Source organism: Mixophyes fleayi, chromosome 2 (genome assembly GCF_038048845.1).
Source record: "Mixophyes fleayi isolate aMixFle1 chromosome 2, aMixFle1.hap1, whole genome shotgun sequence".
Lineage (NCBI taxonomy): Eukaryota > Metazoa > Chordata > Amphibia > Anura > Limnodynastidae > Mixophyes > Mixophyes fleayi.
The window spans coordinates 53,543,144-53,564,444 of NC_134403.1; the positions used below are offsets into that span (position 1 = coordinate 53,543,144).

Consider the following 21,301-nt stretch of genomic DNA (forward strand, 5'->3'; position numbering starts at 1 on the left):
TGTTTTGACTAAATAGATGGTGTTGTTTATAGTCTATGTATCCTAAACCAGGCTTAGTCAACAAGTTACACTCAGGGATGTTCGCCAAGGACATATTTGGACACAATGGGAAGCACCCACACATTTAATTATATTGAGTCCAAGTTATTGGCAAAAGTGTGTACGTTTGTGCTTTGTTCAGCTGTAGCAACTAAGTGCAAGCACTGGACAATCCACATTTTCAAACTTGGGCGCTCATATTTTAAAACAACCTTTTCTCAGTTAAGATCTTTCAATTAAGATTTTTTTCAGTGCCACACACGTCTTGATAATTGTAAGATTTCATCTAATATAATTGCATCATATTAAACACGCTTAAGGGGCTCACATTAGATGATATATAACAAACTTTCATAGGTGCATGGCACACAATAGATTTTAATTGATAGTTCTAAATGTACATGATCATCCAAGTTTGAAACGTCTAGCACTACAATTGTATCTATATGTATGTGTGCATATTGAGCCATCATACTTAAACAATCTCTTGTGATTGCATGATCACTATATCATGACTGTCAGATTTATAGAATTCTATGTGTACGAATTGTTTAATGAAAATATAACTTGTGAAAATATCTTTCAATTAAAATCCATAGAATTGTTGCCTGTATGGATAGCCTAAAAAGGAGATATGTCAGGACTAACAACTCTAACAAGTTCTCAGTTGTCTAGGTACACTACTAAGCAAAAATAAAATCTCCTTACAGAGTATAATGGCCCTTAAGTAACAAACAAAAAAAAGGGCTTAACACCCTAGTTTCTGCAAATGCTGATAAATGCTCTTGACAGAACTTTGAAACAGAAGGAGGGCGTTCAGTGGTCTAGAAGGCAGCATCTTAATGAGCCCCTGTGTTTAAAAAGCAAGTGTTTACAGAAAGGAAGAGTATACAAACCCTTCCATAAAAAGTATGCATTTAATCATTATCAGGATTCAGACTAATTAGGTTTACAGCATGTTTGCTGCGGGACTTGGGTTGTACGACTTCAGGCAATCTTATCATTCAGGATGCAGTGCTAAAATAACATTTAATCAAGTAACACCCTTTTTGTAAAGCTGTGCCTGATTGATGCCTCTGAGCGATGTGAATGAATGGACCACCTCTGGGGCAGGTATTGGTGTGACCGGAGCATTTAATTACCCACTCCAGTGGCTGGGAAAAAGCTCTCCGTTTTCAGACAAACACGAGTAACATCTCAGTTTGAGACTACACTCAAGAGAGGGTCATTAACATCCTCTCTATGCCAATGACCTTCTGACAGGTAGCAGGGCAAGAGGTAGTGTCCGTCACAGATTGCCAGCATTGGTTAGCATGTTTCCCAATAGGGAACTACTGGGTCTTAGCCAGGAGCAGATATCCACTCAAGTGTCAGACAGAAGGTGTCTCTGGAACATAGTTGGTGGCAGAGAGGAATCAGTGACACCACTGTAAGTTGTGGTGAGAGTTTGCAGCTGCAGCCTATCCAGGTGCTGTCAGTCAGACTTGTCAGTGAGATAAGAGTTAGGAGACTGGCTCACCAAAATCATCAACATTTATTTATATAGCGCCACTGATTCCTGAGAGGAGCGTTCTCTCCTGAGAACCGAGAGGAACAGGATGCAGAAGATAAAGGGAAAGATAAACTGTAGTGAGTAGACCCTGGTAGCATAGAAATCAGAGAGTGAGAAATAACAGTGACCATCCCAATGAGTGAGTGTCACCTCTGTTACTACTGTGATTTATGTGACCAAGAACTGTGCAGGAGAGAAATTATAGAAGTGACTCTTTATTTTAGAGAGATAGTCTAGCACCTAGTCAGCTATATCTGTACTGCGCTACCCAGGGGAGGGCTGGCATAATTTAGCCCGGGGGGCAAGACTTGATGCATCAGCCTATTTTAAAGGGAAAAAGATGCAGGTGGCAGGCCCAGTGACACAGACCAAGTTAGCACACTAAGGGACCAGCCCGTGGGGCAGATGCCCCCCTGCCCAGCCTGCCCCTGGCGCTACCATACCTGTGTCAGATTCATCCTGAGCTTTATTGTTACTAATCCTGCACATACAAAGGGCACCTATCTATCCAACTACCCTATATCCTGGGTAGGAGAAACCGAGCTAAGCCTGGTGGGTGAATATGAAGATCTCCATAGGTGGGTGTCATGTACAATGCACCTACACCGCCACATAGACCAACTGAAGCCACATCTGGTGGGTGAATATGAAGATCTCCATAGGTGGGTGCCATGGACAATGTACCTACACCGCCAGATAGACAAACTGGGGCTACACCTGGTGGGTGAATATGAAGATCTCCATAGGTGGGTGCCATGGAAAATGCACCTACACCCCCACATAAGCAAACTGGGGCTACATCTGGTGGGTGAATATGAAGATCTCCATAGGTGGGTGCCATGGACAATGCACCTACACCACATAGACAAACTGAGGCTACATCTGGTGGGTGAATATGAAGATCTCCATAGGTGGGTGCCATGGACAATGCACCTACACCACATAGACAAACTGGGGCTACACCTGGTGGGTGAATATGAAGATCTCCATAGGTGGGTGCCATGGAAAATGCACCTACACCATCACATAAGCAAACTGGGGCTACATCTGGTGGGTGAATATGAAGATCTCCATAGGTGGGTGCCCTGGACAATGCACCTACACCGCCAGATAGACAAACTGGAGCTACACCTGGTGGGTGAATATGAAGATCTCCATAGGTGGGTGCCCTGGAAAATGCACCTACACCACCACATAGACAAACTGGGGCTACACCTGGTGGGTGAATATGAAGATCTCCATAGGTGGGTGCCCTGGAAAATGCACCTACACCACCACATAGACAAACTGGGGCTACACCTGGTGGGTGAATATGAAGATCTCCATAGGTGGGTGCCATGGAAAATGCACCTACACCACCACATAAGCAAACTGGGGCTACATCTGGTGGGTGAATATGAAGATCTCCATAGGTGGGTGCCCTGGACAATGCACCTACACCGCCAGATAGACAAACTGGAGCTACACCTGGTGGGTGAATATGAAGATCTCCATAGGTGGGTGCCCTGGAAAATGCACCTATACCACCACATAGACCAACTGGGGCTACACCTGGTGGGTGAATATGAAGATCTCCATAGGTGGGTGCCATGGACAATGCACCTACACCACATAGACAAACTGGGGCTACATCTGGTGGGTGAATATGAAGATCTCCATAGATGGGTGCCATGGACAATGCACCTACACCACATAGACAAACTGGGGCTACATCTGGTGGGTGAATATGAAGATCTCCATAGGTGGGTGCCCTGGACAATGCACCTACACCACATAGACAAACTGGAGCTACACCTGGTGGGTGAATATGAAGATCTCCATAGGTGGGTTCCATGGACAATGCACCTACACCACATAGACAAACTAGAGCTACATCTGGTGGGTGAATATGAAGATCTCCATAGGTGGGGGCCCTGGACAATGGACCTACACCACATAGACAAACTGGAGCTACACCTGGTGGGTGAATATGAAGATCTCCATAGGTGGGTTCCATGGACAATGCACCTACACCATCACATAGACAAACTGGGGCTGAAGCCCCCTCATGTTTAACTTTAATATACAACTTATGGCTCAGATTCATTTTTTTGTGTAAATAATCTTTGGTAAAGAGCTTTGCAAAACAAATAAATTAAAGTTGTATACAAAATGCTGTGTGACTCACCCTGTGTTAGTTTTTGCCTCGAAGAAATCCTAGACATTGAGTAATATGACTTTGGTCCGGATTAGCACGATTGTTGTCTTCCCAGATAATCAACAATAATTCTGCAAACAAATCCTGTGCATCATCTCTGAGGCCCAAAACATCAAGCGTTCCAATAACACTCCTTCACGAATCTGCTTTCATCCAGACTTCTTCTAATACAGTCTTACAGCTGCACCAGACCTTTGTGATGTAATTGTTCAGTAGCAATAACTAATCTAAACAGACATTCACATAATCTTGTTTAAGTTTGTCATAGATTGGGTGTGACCTGATCTTGGTACTGTTTACATGAAAAATACAAAGGAGGCAAACATGAGATGAGAATATTTGGGCTTTATAATTGATAGTGAGATAAGGCTGACATTTGTGTTGTTGCATGCGGATGACATAATGTGTACCTCGGCATCTGTTCCCGAATAGAAGGCAGCTGACAAGCTTGGCAGCAGAAGAGACTAAGATGTTTACAATGATAGATTAAAATGCCACAGGAAATGTTTTCATACAGAAATGGAACAGCTTATGAATGCTTTATTCTCTGTTGAATAGATTCAGTACTGTAAGTGGCATTTCTGTGCGTGAGTGAAAAAACGTAATTCCTCATTCATTCCATAGCTGCTAGAGAATGCTTGTGCGTTATGTGATCAGCTTCAAATAGCTGGAACCTTATTTTGCAGACAATTAATGGAATGACAGCTTTTTAAATATGAAGAACACAGTAAATAATATATCTAGGACTAAAATTAAATGTAATCTTTTGCCCTTTGGCATATAGCAAGACGACTGCCACTGATTATGTCTGTGTGAATGGACAGCAACGACTTGACATAATAAAGAAAGAATGTACCGTATTAGCCAAGAAATATATCCAAACAAGTGCAGGGAGCCAGTGGATGTAACTGAAACTTCAGGCTAAAAAAAAATGTAGATAATTTAATTTACAACCAAGTGAAATACAGATTATAATTCAGTAGCATTCCTCTTGCTATAATGGTAATAAAGGACTTGGTGGAAAGACATACATAAGTAAATAGCTAATCGTTAGTGATGAACTAACTCAATTAAAAAATAATATTGGGATAGGTGGACAGACAATAGAATATAGTAATTATAGACATAATAGTACAGCTGAAATAATAAGCAATGTTGAGTACTATAGTATTTTGTGATAGTTTAGTATTTGGACTAAGAGTTTATTATATCAACTCTCTTTTTCAAGTCTACTTTAGAGCTTTAAACATAGATCAAAACCTTATTCTAGAAAAGCAACGAATCATAATGTATTGCAGTACTCAGTATATTATAAGCGTAAGCACTGTTTAAGCGACCTCTCTAAGAGGCCAATTTATTTAAGGGTTATCTAATGGTTCATTTTTACATTGCCCTATATACTATTGTGGGGCTCCCACCTCTGATAATAAGCATTAAGTATTGAATAGAGCTATTGTTCTGCCCCATTCCCCAATAAAAACTATTTTCTGGGTTGAAAAAAGCTCCAGTAGATAATATATATTATAACAACAAATATATTTCTATATATAGAAGCTTATTTTTAAAAGAAAAAACTCAAAAACTCCACAAAAAAAACAACACATTTCTTTAACTTTTTTAAATACCGGTAATGGCCATGGAGGTAGAAGCTAAAAACAGGCTTCCAGTTTGACAAGATTACTGGGTGCTGGGCATGCCCAGAAGAGAACAGGGGGAGAGGCCTCTAGAGCACTAAGTAACGCTTGGTAACGCCATAGCAAATAAATGTCAATCAGCTGCCACAGTATTCAAATTTTCTTAAATCTTTTCGTAAAGTAATTTTTTATCATTGTAATAAGCTTCATTTACATAAAGAAGCCCCATTGCTTGCTAATATTGTGAACATTTGACAACTAGATCCCCAGGGCACTGTTACAGCTATGTAAGTACACACAACGCTAATCCTCTCCCATGAAAACAATATTATAGGAAGTGAAACCACTTCAAATACGTACATAGATAATTATGGCCATTTCCACATTAGTACATGTTATACGTCTTCAGTTAAGCCCGGACCATAAATTAAACGTCCCATAATATTTATGAAGGCGTGCTGCAAACTGATCTCAGGCTGATTTATTTTACTGGTGTGATACACTTAGGAGACACATTAAAAAGGATAATAGTAAGAATAAGCTACAGCTACATAGCTCTGCTAACTGAATATCATTATTTAACTGCAATGATGTTTTGTTGCCTAAGGACACCACACCTGGAAAGGAGTACTTTATGTCTAATAAGAGAAATTCTTAGTACATTATATAGCCTCCTAGGTATAGGCATTGCCCGTCAGCAAAAACAGGTGCAAGTAATGGGTAATATTTGCGGTCATTTATAATAGGCCAATTTTGGGAGAAAGCATTCCCCCAATCCTCCTACCGAACAGTACAAACATCTGCACCACCTCTTGGCCCAAAATTCATGTGCTGTCCCACAAAACCAAGTAGGGTTTACACTTTTACGGTTTGTTAATGGCCCATAGTAAAAAGAGGAATATATGTCATTTTATAACTAAATACTGTTTCAGTGAAGTACAGAACAATCACTGATTCTGGGTGGAACCATTAGATAATCAACCACGACACAGTATCATTAAAATGTCAACTGCAGTCGTACCTTCTAGTTTAGATGTCAGTTTTACTGATATATCATGACAGTAAAGGCCGACGTTCTTGGGTTGAGATACCAAAGGTTGTTATATGAAGAGTGTATGAGAACAACATTCAGTGTTTTCTAACTGTCCCCTATAATTAAGAAACAAAGAGGAAGCCAATTCATGCAGGTTTGGCCTTAAGATAGACATCAGTAAAAGCAGTAAAGGTGTATTTTCAGCTTTCTATGGAACATTAGCTAGGTGTTTTATCTTTGTGTGGCACTTTGCAGAGTATCATCAAACCAAGCTTAACATAGAAAAATATAGCTGAAAGAGCGCTATTTCTTCCCAGATTAAATAGCCTCGATTCACATATGAATGCACATGCAGCGTAGATGTATGGAACTCAAACACAAACAAAGAAAACAAACACAGGGTAATATAGTCAAACTAAGACTACAACATACTAAAAGAAAAGTTCCACAAACGGGATAGACCATTCTCCTTTGTGTATAGGAATAGGTGAAATACTCTTCAATCAGTGACAAACACCAACAGATCCTTTAGGAATGCTGCTTACGAAATATACATGGAGTATGAGCCTGTAGATAGACGTTTTCCTTAAGGTATCTCGAGCATCCAGCTCCTCCGCCGTTTTCAAGCGTTAACCACCAGGAAAAAGGCATATATAGCGTAAAACCGTTTTTATTACAAAAGACAGAGACAATAGTCCCAAATGACTAGAAAGACTGTTATTGTATGCTCGTACCAGGCATCAGACATTAGAGCGCATATCAGCCGATATAGGTGGAATCCCCGGGAATTCTCCGTTCGACAAGGCCGGCAGCTGGGAATAGAGCATACACAAAACAGTACCGCTGAACCAATGTGTTTCAATCCACAAAGGATCTTTTTCAACCAAGCTTGACAGGGGTACACAATTGACTAGATATTCGGCTGCATATTGTCTCATTTGGAGACACAAGCTCCTAATTTTATGGGAGCCCCATAGATTGGTACAACTGAAGGAGGTGGATAAACCGCCTAAAAATCTCCCTAGGGGTGACAGATAGGCCAATAGAAACCTTTTAAAGGCACATCACCTCTGCGGAGCCTCTTCAGTGCATAAACAAATCATTCTAAGAGTAAAAGACCGTTTTTATACAGGAAGCATGTTCCGTGTCTATGTCGTTTCAAAGTATAGTATTAATAACAACACAGAACATGATTTTCCAGTCTATTATATCAAATTACTCTGCACAACTGCTTTGTACAAACTCTGAAACGTAAGCCAACTTTTCAACTACATGTACAATAGCCCGCAGCGATATATTACTATGAACACATGTGAACTGCCACACACAACCCACAACTTAAGCTGAAATCACTGAACAAATTTGACACATTAAACTCTGTCTCTTGAAACTAATTTCCAGTTGCCACAGGGTTTTGGATCGCAGTCTTTGATAGCACGTAAAGAGTTAAAAGATTGCAAAAGACAATGTTGAAGATGTACAGCAGATAAGCGATATATAAACAGCATTCTGTTAGACTCTCCATACAGGAAGCTCACAGCCACGCTGACTATCATGGCAGAACTATGCCTGAACTTTCCATCAACTTTTTATAAAACCAAAATGCCAAGTTGTGAAAGAATGTTTGTGTTGGGTGATCTTTCTGGTGTCTTGTTTCATGGCAGAAATCCTACAATGGTGAACGTATTAAGCTGTACAGAAGTCCTATGCATGTTTTGCAAACATGTTTCATTATTTTACTTTTTTTATTTGTATTTTTAATCATACCACTAGGATGTATACTGAATAATATGCTCTCTACTGTGCCCGAAAATGTTAACCAATCAGATTCTATCTGTGAGTGTTCTAGGTCTGTTTAGAAAATGGAAGCAAACATTTGATTGTTTGCTATAGGTTACAGCACCTTTTCAACCTATGCAGCAAATGCTGCTCATCAGCACTTATTTAGCTATATACACTTGTGGCATGAGCAGTGGTGGAAGTGGGGGTGTATATGCTGGTATGCCATACCGTCACTTCTCCTACTGCCTTCATTGTAAAACTATCAATTACCATTCACTTACATTCCCATTACATTTTCCATGCCGTAAATTACAACTTCAACCAATGGGCATGACTGTAATTAAAGGGCTTGCAGGGGCTACGGGGCATAGCGCCTGCCGCTCGTTGTGCTCTGTGCCATGCTCCGCCCATCCATTTCACCCGAGCGTTACAGAACTACTCAGTGTCACAATGAGCTCACCAGACATTGTGCCATTGTGCTTGTTTTGAGGCAAAATCAAACCAATTTACCAATATCACCTGCAATATTGCTTCAAGTAACCACTACCATAGAGATTTGTTCAGGAAATGTGATACAATCAGAGCCGCCTAATCCTAACAGTTCAAAATTTGCTGGATACAAACTGATTTGTAAGGCTTGTTGTTATTATTGTTGATTAGTGAGTAGTTTAGGTGGTAGTAGTTAAGCTCTAATAAAGAGATTGGTTTTCAGAGAGATTTCAAGGCTGTGGGAGAGTGTGATCAGGCGTGCTAGTGCAATCCATAAGTGGGTAACGGCACGGGATGGTAAATTAGGTGAGTCAATAATCTTTATTAACACGTGTGTAAGTCATTGCTAAACTAGATGTGAAAGGGTGTGCAGGACAGTCAGGTGCACTCTCCATCACTAAGTGCTGGACTTGTGCAATTTAGGCACCAACGTTTGGCCAGATTGCTCACTAATCCGATCATTCGGTGATTGGGAAAATGACAGTATTATGCTGTAAATCTGCCTAATGCCACACAAAGTAACTTTAGAATTTTGTCCACATTTTAAGCATATCTGTTAATGCACAGAAATGTACCAATTAGATGTTTATTTACGCTGATTGATTTCTTGTCCATGCAGGTTCCTACATATTTCAATGGTTTGTATTCTATACAAACGAAAGTGACACTGAAATATGTTGCTATATATTAGGGGAACCCCCCTATTGACTTCCAGGTTTTATTTCTTACAATGTTTGAAAATGTGAATAATCTTTAAGACTACCTAATTGTTTCTGTAATCTAACTGTGAATCATTTCTTATATAGTTTAGGGGAAAAGCACAGACACAACATAATCAACGTGTGTTCCTTCTTCCTAGAGCATGTTATATATGACAGACTATCAATATAATATAAATATGATTTCATGTGGACTGTAGTTCAATGTCTAAGGGTTTAGTAGTGAGTACAACTCAGCATATAGACAGATGGGTAACAGAACGAGTCAAAGTGACGTAACAAAGTAGATATGTATGTAAGCCGTAATACAACAGTTGCTAAAGTAGTTTTGGTTTATTGGTTTGTTCTTATTGTTGACATATGATATAAACATCTACACAGTGGCGGCATTAGCATTGGTGAATGTAGATAATTTGACCCGCTGCACGGCAGATGCAGAGATTCGGAACTAGCGAGATGTGGGCCCCGGTTCCCTCCTCCCCGCACTGGGGCCCACAGCTCGCTAGTTCAACCACTGCATCTACACAATACCTTTGGAAAATGGTGTAGTGTGCTACATACTGTATTATATACATTATATTATTCTAATAGAAAAGCAGTATAAAATCAGAAAGTCACCTCCGAATAATAAAGCACAGGAAATTCCTGTAAAGTAAAAACATATTTGGACATTGTTAGTAATCTAATTATTTTTAAGATAATAATCCCATCCAAGTGAATATTTGTATTGCAGTCCCTGATATAGCAGGGGGGGGAGTGTTACAGAAATCATATATTTGGACAGTTGCATTTACCTTTAAGAGGATGTGATTAATTATTAACGTGTGTGGATCAGAGTTTGTTACAAGACTGGGCTTCAAAAGTAGAACAAACAGAGTCCCGCCCAATCCTTGGAGACCTAGGTAGGGCTGATCGGAGAATGAGAAGTTCACACGCTGAAGACCGCTGGCAGGCAAATGTATTTTCCAGCTTTCAATATGTAATGCAGTTTTGACAGTGCATTTGACAAATGTCATATAAGTTCTTTGTTATTGCTTTTTTTAATCCTCTGCTTAATGTCCCCAGCTTTGAAGTGGATGGCAACAGAACAATGTGTAGCCAAACAGATAACTGGAAGCTTCAAAACAGCACAGAGTGTTTCAGGAGATCAGTGTACTGATCTTGTGGGTTTGGGGCAGGGATGACTATGATAGAGGCAGTATCATGATGTGATGGTCTGTCAACAAGCAGGAAGCCACAGACTGTGACTTACATGCTGTAAGGAACAAGGTCCCCAGCAATGTAACAGCGCTGAGAGGCGCCTGTCAAACTGATTCAGGGATGATAAACACCTCTTAATGAAATGGAATTCACACAACAAACAACTTGTTGATTAGGGCAATGAGAAAATCAGATCATCTTGGGAAAATGTAAGCCACAAGAATAACACAGAAACAAAATGGAGACTCGGTCTTATTGATATACCTGGTAATTGTGCAAATGCAACATATGTTTGTCCATTATTATTATTATTATTTATTTATAAGGCGCCACAAGGTTTCTGCAGCGCCGAACAGAGTACAAACAATGGACAGTACATGGAATAACAGTACAGAACAATAAACGAGAAGTGCCAAGACTTCAGATGCTCCAGGAAAAGCAAAAATATTGAAGTTGGAGCACAAGAGAAGGTAGAGAGACAGGAGGGAGAAGGGCCCTGCTCACAAGAGCTTACATCCTAAAGGGAGGGGAAACAGACAGCTTGCACAAAGGGAGTCAGAGGAGGGAAGCAAGAGATGAGTTTTGAGTGCCCGTTTGAAGGAGCACAAGTTAGGGGATAAACGGATGGAACGAGGGAGGTCATTCCAGTGCAGGGGGGCAGCTCGGGAGAAGTCTTGAATTCTGGAGTGGGATGAGGTGATTAGAGTGGAGGAGAGGCGACGGTCATTGGCTGATCACAGGGACCGGGCTGGAGTGTGGATAGAGAGGAGATTGGAGATATAGGGGGCAGTAGAGTGGGAGAGGGCCTTGTAGGTGAGGGTAAGAAGTTTGAAAAGCATTCGGTAGGGGAGGGGAGCCAGTGTCGGGCAAGGCAGAGAGGGGAGGCAGAAGAGGAGCGGCGAGAAAGGAAGATAAGCCTCGCCGCCGCATTGAGTCCATATATATATATATATATATATATATATATATATATATATATATATATATATAAATTTACACATGTATATGTAGATATGGCTATATATTACACACCTGAAACTGGTTACACTCTGCCTTTTGCCATGACTGTGGCTGATGTGAGTTGTAGTATGGGTCTGTTATTAGCAGGCAGGCTTTTGAATCTATTCATCTATTACCCAGGGCTTATCCTTTCCAGGAAGTCCTCAAGTTGTACTTGTTGTGTTTCCAATTGAACACAAGGCAAGTGAAATATTGGTGCCTAAGGATGTAGTCCCTATGCTGTGCTGCTTATACTGTCCACACAGGTAACAACGGTATTTAAGCCATGATGGTCACCATGAGAATATGATGACATATGAATCCCGACCACCACTAATTGCATTCTGAAGTCCACATGTCTGAGCTGATAGAAGTAGACAATTATATGATTTTATCTTTCTTTCTTTCTTTAGCACAAATATTGTCTTGTGATTGTTATTGGCTACTATAAAAGAGCACTTCTGTGGGTAAATGTATCAAGCTGTGGGTTTGAAAAAGTGGAGATGTTGCCTATAGCAACCAATCAGATTCTAGCTGTCATTTTGTAGAATGTACTAAATAAATGATAACTAGGGGGGTATTCAATTGGCCACGTTACTGTTAAAAGTAACGCGGCCTGCGCATTATTACCGTTATTACGGTAGTTCTAACGCCGGCTTTTTGCTTGAAGCTCCCTGAGCTGCAAGCTAAAAGCCGGGCTAAAACTACCGTAATAACGGTAATTACACGCATTATTATCGTAATAACGGTAATAGTTTTAGCGTGGCGGTACTTCGGGGGGAATTGAATCCCCCCCCAGAATATGACTGGTTGCTATAGGCAACATCTCCTCTTTTTCAAACCTGCAGCTTGATGAATTTAACCCTTGGGGCTAGATTTACTAAGCTGCGGGTTTGAAAAAGTGGGGATGTTGCTTATAGCAACCAATCAGATTCTAGTTTTCATTTACTTAGTACCTTCTACAAAATGATAGCTAGAATCTGATTGGTTGCTATAGGCAACATCTCCACTTTCTCAAACCCGCAGCTTAGTAAATCTAGTCCTTGGTGTTATGTTTAAGTTTAAGTCCTTAAAACTATCTGACGTTCTACTTTAGATTACTGGCGGCTGCATGCTGTTATTATTAATTTTTTATCTAGGTTCATTTATACACAAACCATTGTAATTACATAATATCCTTCCTTCATACACAGCTGGCCTCCTTTATCCATCACCGGTTTCTGAACCCCCTTAACAAGCTTATCTCCCTAATTGCCCTGGAGACAGTAACGTACAACAAACATCGCGCTGTACATGTCTAAAACACATATATGCTCCATATCAGCATTATTGTGTGAGTGTCTATATACATCATTTCATTACCTTTCTTTACATTAGTAATATAGGGGCCCATAGGTAATATGTATATGAAAAACCAATGACAATGTAGTACCTTAATGTCACCATATTAATTTCATTTTTAGGAATGTTCAGCTTCTGATTAGGTGAAAGCACTTGTAGCTCTGTGCAGGATGCCACAAATACTGTAATGTTCTATTCTGCTCTTCTACTGTTCATGTTTTACTGGTTGGTAAAGGAGGATGTGACCAGGCCCAGATATTGCAACATACTGGCAGAGCTGACAGGGCGGCACTTTACCCACTTATCCACGTCATTGCATTTTCTTTTCTATTTATTATTATATACATATTATAAATATCTATCTAACCATGGGCTCAATTAGGTTTGATTTCCATGTATTTTATATAGGTGGGATATAGTAGGAGTTGGAAGTTTGTTCATTGGGACAGTGCAGTAGTGTGTCCTGAAAAGGGAAACAGTCACACTGTGCTGGGGATGTGGCTCCAACACATTTTCTGTGCCTAGTGCTTAAGAAGCATTAGTCTGCAGCCCCAACATCCCTCTCCACAATACACTCTTCAATCACGTGTGCGCCAGTGGCAGGAGCGGGTAGAAGCTGCTGTGCAGAAGACACAATACACTCTGCATTCCTGTGTGCGCCAGTGGCAGGAGCGGGTGGAAGCTGCTGTGCAGTGTGCAGAAGACACAATACACTCTGCATTCCTGTGTGTGCCAGTTGCAGTGTGCGGAAGACACAATACACTCTGCATTCCTGTGTGTGCCAGTGGCAGGAGCGGGTGGCAGCTGCTGTGCAGTGTGCAGAAGACACAATACACTCTGCATTCTTGTGTGCGCCAGTGGCAGGAGCAGGTGGCAGCTGCTGTGCAGTGTGCGGAAGACACAATACACTCTGCAGTCCTGTGTGTGCCAGTTGCAGTGTGCGGAAGACACAATACACTCTGCATTCCTGTGTGTGCCAGTTGCAGTGTGCGGAAGACACAATACACTCTGCAGTCCTGTGAGCACAAGTTGCAGTGTGCCTAAGACACATTTGGCTGATCCTTTGTCCAACTTGACCACAAACGTAGGTGCATTTGGCTCATGGTCCAAGCAGCCGTACCACACACGCACACACACACACACACATATCAATAACAGTCATCGACCGACCGCATTTCTACATATACCTCATAATAATCCGATCAATTCCAGTGGACTATTACCAGGAATCTTGCTTATTATAGGCTCAAAAGCACAGACCAATATTGCTACCAATACTGTATAGTGTGTAGCTGGTTTAGGAACTAAAGTAATGACAAGGGACACGGCTATTGAGGAATAAACAAGCTGGTACCTATCATCCATCCTGGAAAGGAACAAGGAGAGAAGCAGGTGGTGATGATCCTCCCATCCATGGCCCCATCTGAGCTGGATGGTGGGTAGGAGAAAGGGGCTGCACAGACCAGTAGCGTCTTCATGGTCCATGTAGTTACACACCCCATGTTATGAACAGTTGATTATTTTCAACAATTCACTATAAATATAAATATATATGTATAGTTAAAGTTCATTGACCAAAACAGAATCATGTTGGCTTTTAGGTATGAACTCCTATCTTGTGATATAATGGGGCCTTGGGATACATGGGTTTAGTCATAACTATATTTTTACTTCTTCTGAACTCAGGGCCCAGTGAGCCCCAAACCTTAGTACCACACAATGCACAGGGAAGGTTAGGCATCATGTCAGACATAATGTATAAAATACATTAAAAATGGTGCTCTTCCTCTCTAGGGAGAGATAGGTATGCTATGTAAGTAATCCATCCTTTCCCCCAGAAATAAACTAAAAACAGTTTAATGTTATGAAAAGAAGCGAAAATTGTATTTTATTGTCTTAAATGTCAGATTAGCCAAGAAAATCAGAGGTTGCTCACAGTTTGATGCCATATTTGTCTCAATGTCCATCCAACATGCCTAGATGTGCTTTTAAATCAATAAACGGACTGCTTTCTTACTAACAATGTAACAATGTATGCTGCAGCATCTCCTTCACTTGTTTATATATTATACTTTTCACCTGTAGATATATATAACATTCACATTATTAATCAAGCTCTTTAATTTCTTGAGTTTTCATACAACAAAATGTATCTTTAGCACGTTACAAAGATATGCTGGTATAACTTATAACCAAAACTGAAAAATGTAAATAGCTTATTGGAATATGTCCTGTTTTCCTGGGAGATCTCACCTTGTCCCCGCAGGCTAATAGGGTGCAGTGATGCTACACATGCAGAGATGTCTGGCCACATAGTGACCATTCCCTTAGGGGAATCCACATTCCAGAAGTGCCTCATGTATTTCAGGGCCAGAACTTTTGTCCCACTGACAGAGCCTTGTGGCCAGCATACAGGTCAATGGTCAGCGATTTCACTGAATGAATAGTATAACTTCAATACAAAATGTTCCATCATGAAAGAGAATTTTGCAATACATAATTTGCAGGATATTTCTGCATTACAGTCATTAGTTCATGAGACTGATGGCAACACTCTTTATTGTTAAATCTTTTTTTTCCGAAAGTGGTCATTTTAATTTAGGTATTTATTAAGATATGGATACAACATTGAATTATTTTGCAAATGAGAGGCAACAATTCCTTACAGGTGTGGGTGGTGCATACTGGATTTGATGACAACAGTTCATGCAGTTATTGGATCTGCAGCTTCTACCTTTACTCTGAATTAGAGCACAGAAATCAGGACTCTGTAATAGGTGCTTCCACCCTCCGTCCCCTTTGCTCATTATATCTTCCCCTAAAAACATCCAAGACAAATCCACTGGTGCCTGTGAAAGCTCTCTTCTCTGGTTCGCCAGAGCTCGTTTAAGACATGTCCCTGTTTCAAAGTCACTTGCATACTTAGAAATCATATAAAATAGAAATAGCTATAGGTACTGACAGTACCGACGCGCCCATTAGGCAAGGTTAGGCACTTGCCTAGGGCGCCGGGCTCTGGAGGGCGCCACAGATTAAAAATTTCTTTAAAACTGTGTGGCGACCGCGGACCATACCTTTCACGGCCGCCGCACAGCTTCACATACATCCACAGTGAGGGGGGTAGGGACTATTGCTCACCACCACCGCCGCCTCTCTGCTCCGTCTCCTCCCCTCCATTCACTGACTGACTGTCGGGCGTGACATCATCATCACGGCCCGACAGTGTCAGTGAGTGGAGGGGAGCAAACGGAGCAGAGAGAAGGCAAGTTAGAAGCAGGTAAGAAAAGACGCACATTTTCAAAATTGGCCCCAACACCCTGCACACTTACACACTATTTTGTAAGTGTGCAGGGTGGGGGCGCCGATTTTGAAAATGTGCCTAGGGCGCCACGGACCCTAGCACCGGCCCTGGGTACTGTATATAGGACATAGAGCTGTTACAAGTCCCCGAGCCTTAAGCACAATGCCAGTAATCACTTTAATTTCATTTGTTTACATTATTTTTTCAAATGACTTACATACAATCTATCTGATATACCGATGCTCCTAAGTGACTACCATACATACAGCATACTTACCAACTTTCTGTTGGTCAAATCCGGGAGCCTGCGGAGGAGGTGGGCCTAACGGGGGGGGGCTCCAAAATGGCCAAACGCTGCGAATCGCGGCGTTTGGGACTTAATTCTGCCCACTTCACTAGGAAGTGGGCAGAATTATCCAGATGCGGGAGATTGCCACACTCGCCCGGGAGCCCGGGAGACTCTCGCAAAATGCGGGAGTCTCCCGGACATTCTGGGAGAGTTGGCAAGTATGACATACAGCTTTAATAAACATAATGTCCTCTGTTATAAGTGTCACATGTAACTTTATACCATGTACACGGAGGCAGTGTCTATGAATGGGGTGAGCTGCGTTGTAGAGGCTGACCTGGGATCATTTAAGAACCTTACAACACTCCTGTTTACCAGGTAGTTTTATAACCTTTTTCATGTTCGATAGTGTTTTATTTTGGTAACATACTGGAGTACAACTGTATCTGAAATAGGGAAAGACAGGAAGACCTTACCATGACACTGCCTATGGTTACTTTTATGTTGTTAGCGTACCGAGAAATTTACTTCATAATTTAATCAGCTATTCTCCTATCACATAAGTATGAGTTATACTACACTAGGTCATACTTGCCAACTTTGGCAATTTGTCTTCTGGGAGGTCCAGGGGGCAGGTGGGCGCGGGGATAGGCGAATCGCGCCATTTGGCCCACCCCTTATACCGTCATAACCATTTTTGGCCTATAACAGCAGGGGGCGGGGCTACAATGACGTGTGAATCGCATCCTAAGCCCGCCCCCACCACTTAACTAACAAAGTGGAAAGGATCTGGGAGGTTGCCCTGCTCTCCAGGGAGTCCAGGAGGACTCCCAGAAATTTGTGAGTCTCCTGGACATTCCAGGGATAATATGCAACTATGCACTAGGTGCACTCATAGGGCCTATAAACAAGCAAACAGCTTTTATGGATATATTTTACTGGCAACTGTAATATATTCAGTGCAACATGGATCTAAGGGAGGGAATTTAATTCACTGTGATGTGCCGCGGAGTGCCTCCAGAACAGTCGTAAAGACACTCCAGGGCGATGTAGCGTAGTACTGTAGTACCTGTAAATGCAGCATGCATGCTGCTGTGTGGTCAGGAAGCAAATGAAATGTAAGTATGGCAGTATTTACAACCTGTCTCTTCCACACAGTAAAGGCAAACATTTTATAGCCTGACCAATAGTGAGCTATTCAGTTCACTAGGACTTAGTGACATAAGCGAGATAAAAGGCACTTGTGAATTTGTAGGGTGCTTCTTAATGACCACGGATTCATCTAACAAGATGGCTGCCTTCACAGGAAGTGGTACACTTTAACATCATCGCTCATTCATACAGATGTTTTTATTCCTCCAGCCTTTATATCTTCATTTAACATGTCATTACAATTTTTATCTTCTCTTGTAAAATGCACTCACATACTTTACTCCCAAAGCACCTAAAGCACTACACTTATTACATGAAAGAGACGCTAGCAACATCCACATGGACAAATGATACCGTAAAATAGGAAAATATTTGCATTGAGGTTGTATTCAGAGAAGAGAAGTATTTGTTGTATTCCACAGATTGTAAGCTTGCGAGCAGGGCCCACTTACCTCTCGGTCTGTCTGTATTACCCAGTATTGTATTATTACTGTGTTTCTTCCCAATTCTAAAGAACTAAAGATTTATTAAAACATCTAAAAAGGACATGTGGAGGTGCTCATAGCAATCTAGAATGTACTATATAAATGATGGCTACAATCTGATTGGTTGCTATGGGCAACAACTTCATTTTTATTTTATTTTTATTTTTTAAGTTTTAGTAAATCTACAAGTCTCTTAAGGATGATTACAGAATGCACGTAACTAGTAAAGCTATGTAAAATAATATTAAAACTAGTAACTAGCAATTTTGGATATTTCTGTTTACTGGCAATATCATTACCTATAAACAGTTCTCTATAATCCTTTATAGTTACATATCTTTTACATAAGTTACATCTCTTCTGTACAAAAAGTTTTAGTTGAAAAACAAACAAACCTCCAATGTCCTATTTTCCTGGACCCCAGGGATATGAGATTACTATTCACTTGTCCTTTAAAATAGACATTTGTATAGTATATATCATTACTATTATTATGTATTCAATGCATACTTGTTTCTTGGGTATGTTACTTAATACATTTCAACCCGTTGAACTGGATTTTTCAACAATGCCAGAAATATTATAACAATGTATGGAAACAAGACGTAAGAAAATGTCATAACAGCTACTCACTGTCACCTAATATACACCTTCTGCAGCGGTATCTATAGTAACACAGTAACACTATACCATCAGTCCATGAAAATAATACATCAACCGTAAGCAATGACTGATACATTTTTAAAAATGTTATTCCTTTAATAAGGCATAAAATTATACCACAGATAAAAACTATAATTTATACTATGTCACTGTGTTGTTATTATTATTATTATTATTATTATATCATATCATATTTACATTAAATGTATATTTTGCTTGATACATGTAAGTAAGAAGCCGTTTGAGGCTTGGGACACGAAAGGCTTAGAAGTGTTATAGAAAATCATAATAATTGTGTTTAGATGAAGTACTTGAAATCTGCGGTGTACATTTAACATCAGGAAGGTGTTGAAAATCATGTTATGACAGAATGAATGCGTCTCACTGAGGCGGAGAGGAGACTGCCAACAAATAACTCACCTTGCTGAATTTTAGCCACAAGTTGCTGCCTTGCTAGAATCCTGCTCATCCTATAAGGAGACCTCCTCTTCTTCTCATAGCACATGTAGAACTCCTGGCTTTCAGGTGACACAGAACTTAAACGCTTGCAGCCTGATGCTGGGGTCAGTGGTTCCTGTACCCACATCATGGCTGTTAGAAAAATGAAAGTCTTTCTTATTCCGCCTGCGCTTTTTTCCCTCCCAGATTCTGGTGGTTATAATGAAAGTTTGCTGATAATGGAAAGGAGTTGGAAAGGGAAAGTCGTCAAGTACAAGAGGAGTGCCAGTAGCTACAATTCCAGGATTCCAAGAAAGTCACATGATGCTGGGAGGCCAATCACAGCCTGCCAGTGATGTAAAAGTACACAGTGCTGAAGCAAAGTCCTGTCAGGCATGTTTAATCTTCACAAATGCACATATTCTAATGACATACCTCAGAGCTGACTAAGCAATGAGCATCTGTGTGGAGGCTAAAAGGCGAATGTGAAACACCTATTCGTAGCCACAAAAGAATCCCCATTGAATAACATTCCCCTCTCTGGCAGATGGGAATGACAACTTTGTGCCTCTCTGATGCTGTCCTCAAATACTGAAACTGCTACACTCCTGTTAGTAAAACAATTATTATTATTATTATTATTATTATTATTATTATTATCATCTTTTATTTATAAATTTCTGTACACCGAGGGCATCATGACAGAAATTACATACAATAATATGAAACAAAACGTGAAAATGGCCCTACCCAGCTTACAAGCTTGGAGTCTGAATGAATAAATATTCCCTCCAGGTTTAAAATGACTGTATATACAGGAAATTGTTTCGTGTTTATTCACTCTATCATAGTGCTTTATAATGGGAGGCACACTGAGTACACAGTAAGGCTGATTGGTAACCTGTGCCAGGATAAGTGGCAATAAAAGAGAACAGCTCATGCTGTCAGCATGCACCCACAATGCACTGCTCAGTGTAAAGTTGCACAGTGCGTTTTCATGGACTTTTGACAGTTTCTTTTCAAGAGTTCGGAGCTTACAGGGAACAATGATCATTCTGACTGTGACAATAGATAGCACTGAGCACCGTTCTTAACGTAAACAGATTGTCCAACTTTATATACACTTCATTTATTGTTTTGTATGTGCCGCATTAAAACATTTAATTACTATATAGCTGTATATACAGGAATGGGTATGGGTGTATCTATCTTCTATGCTTTTCATCCATGTCTTTATATCATCAAGACGAGCTATATATTCCCTCTATTACCCATGGATACAACACAGCGCTGCTCTCTGTATACAAATCTAAAAAGCAGTTGCACTAGTGTGTATCTAACAAACTTAAGCAATTAGGTGGGTGGATTACTTTTGGAAAGTCACCCTTGTACCCACTGGCTTTTATTATATGCACTTAACCAGCATTTTGCTGTTTCTAATGTCAGTGTTCCAATTTTGTTCCTGTTTTCATTGTGAAACCCTGCAGTGACCTCCGAACACTAGTAAAACTTTAATAACGAATGCATAGAAGACTTACGAATGACATGCGTTTTCACTAATGTTAAAAAAAAAACAAATACCCAAAGCGGGTGGATATGTCGCCGTAGGTTGTTGGCTATGTAGATTTATAAATTACACAAAAGTTCCACTTGTCCTTTAGAAAGGTTATCACTGGGTTATACTCAATATAGGACTCTTAGTCATATTTTACACCACCACACCCTAATCAGATACCCAAGCAAACCTTTTCCAGTGGAAACCAGATTCAAGCCAGATTGCACTGATCAGATATTATAAAATGAAAACAGCTCTCTGTAGGTTGGAATTGTAATTGTGCCTCTTGTGCTTTTACGGATGGTGAAATAGCTGCTGTGTATAATGTGCACCCATCTCCTACACACAGTGGAAGCAGCAGTTCTGTGGGCTGACCACATCCATGAGAATGCAGGAAGCATTGTCCATCAGTCAGTGGGAACTAGCACATTAT

The 21,301-nt window shown here is 40.6% G+C and overlaps 1 protein-coding gene across 3 annotated transcripts in view; it reads right to left on the reverse strand.

Annotated features, from left to right (window-relative positions):
• Window positions 1-21,301, reverse strand: part of STARD13 (StAR related lipid transfer domain containing 13) — a 147,898-nt gene that overhangs the window by 78,339 nt on the left and 48,258 nt on the right. Inside the window, exon 1 of one of the 3 annotated variants that reach the window (XM_075198981.1) lies at window positions 19,296-19,597. The exons of 1 other annotated variant lie outside the window; for it this stretch is intronic. In XM_075198981.1, coding sequence (XP_075055082.1) covers window positions 19,296-19,464 — 169 coding nt within the window. In that variant the 5' untranslated portion in view covers window positions 19,465-19,597. Of the gene's footprint in view, window positions 1-3,758; window positions 3,988-19,295; window positions 19,598-21,301 lie in introns of those variants that run through there. One more of the 3 variants, XM_075198984.1, reaches the window with a different exon arrangement.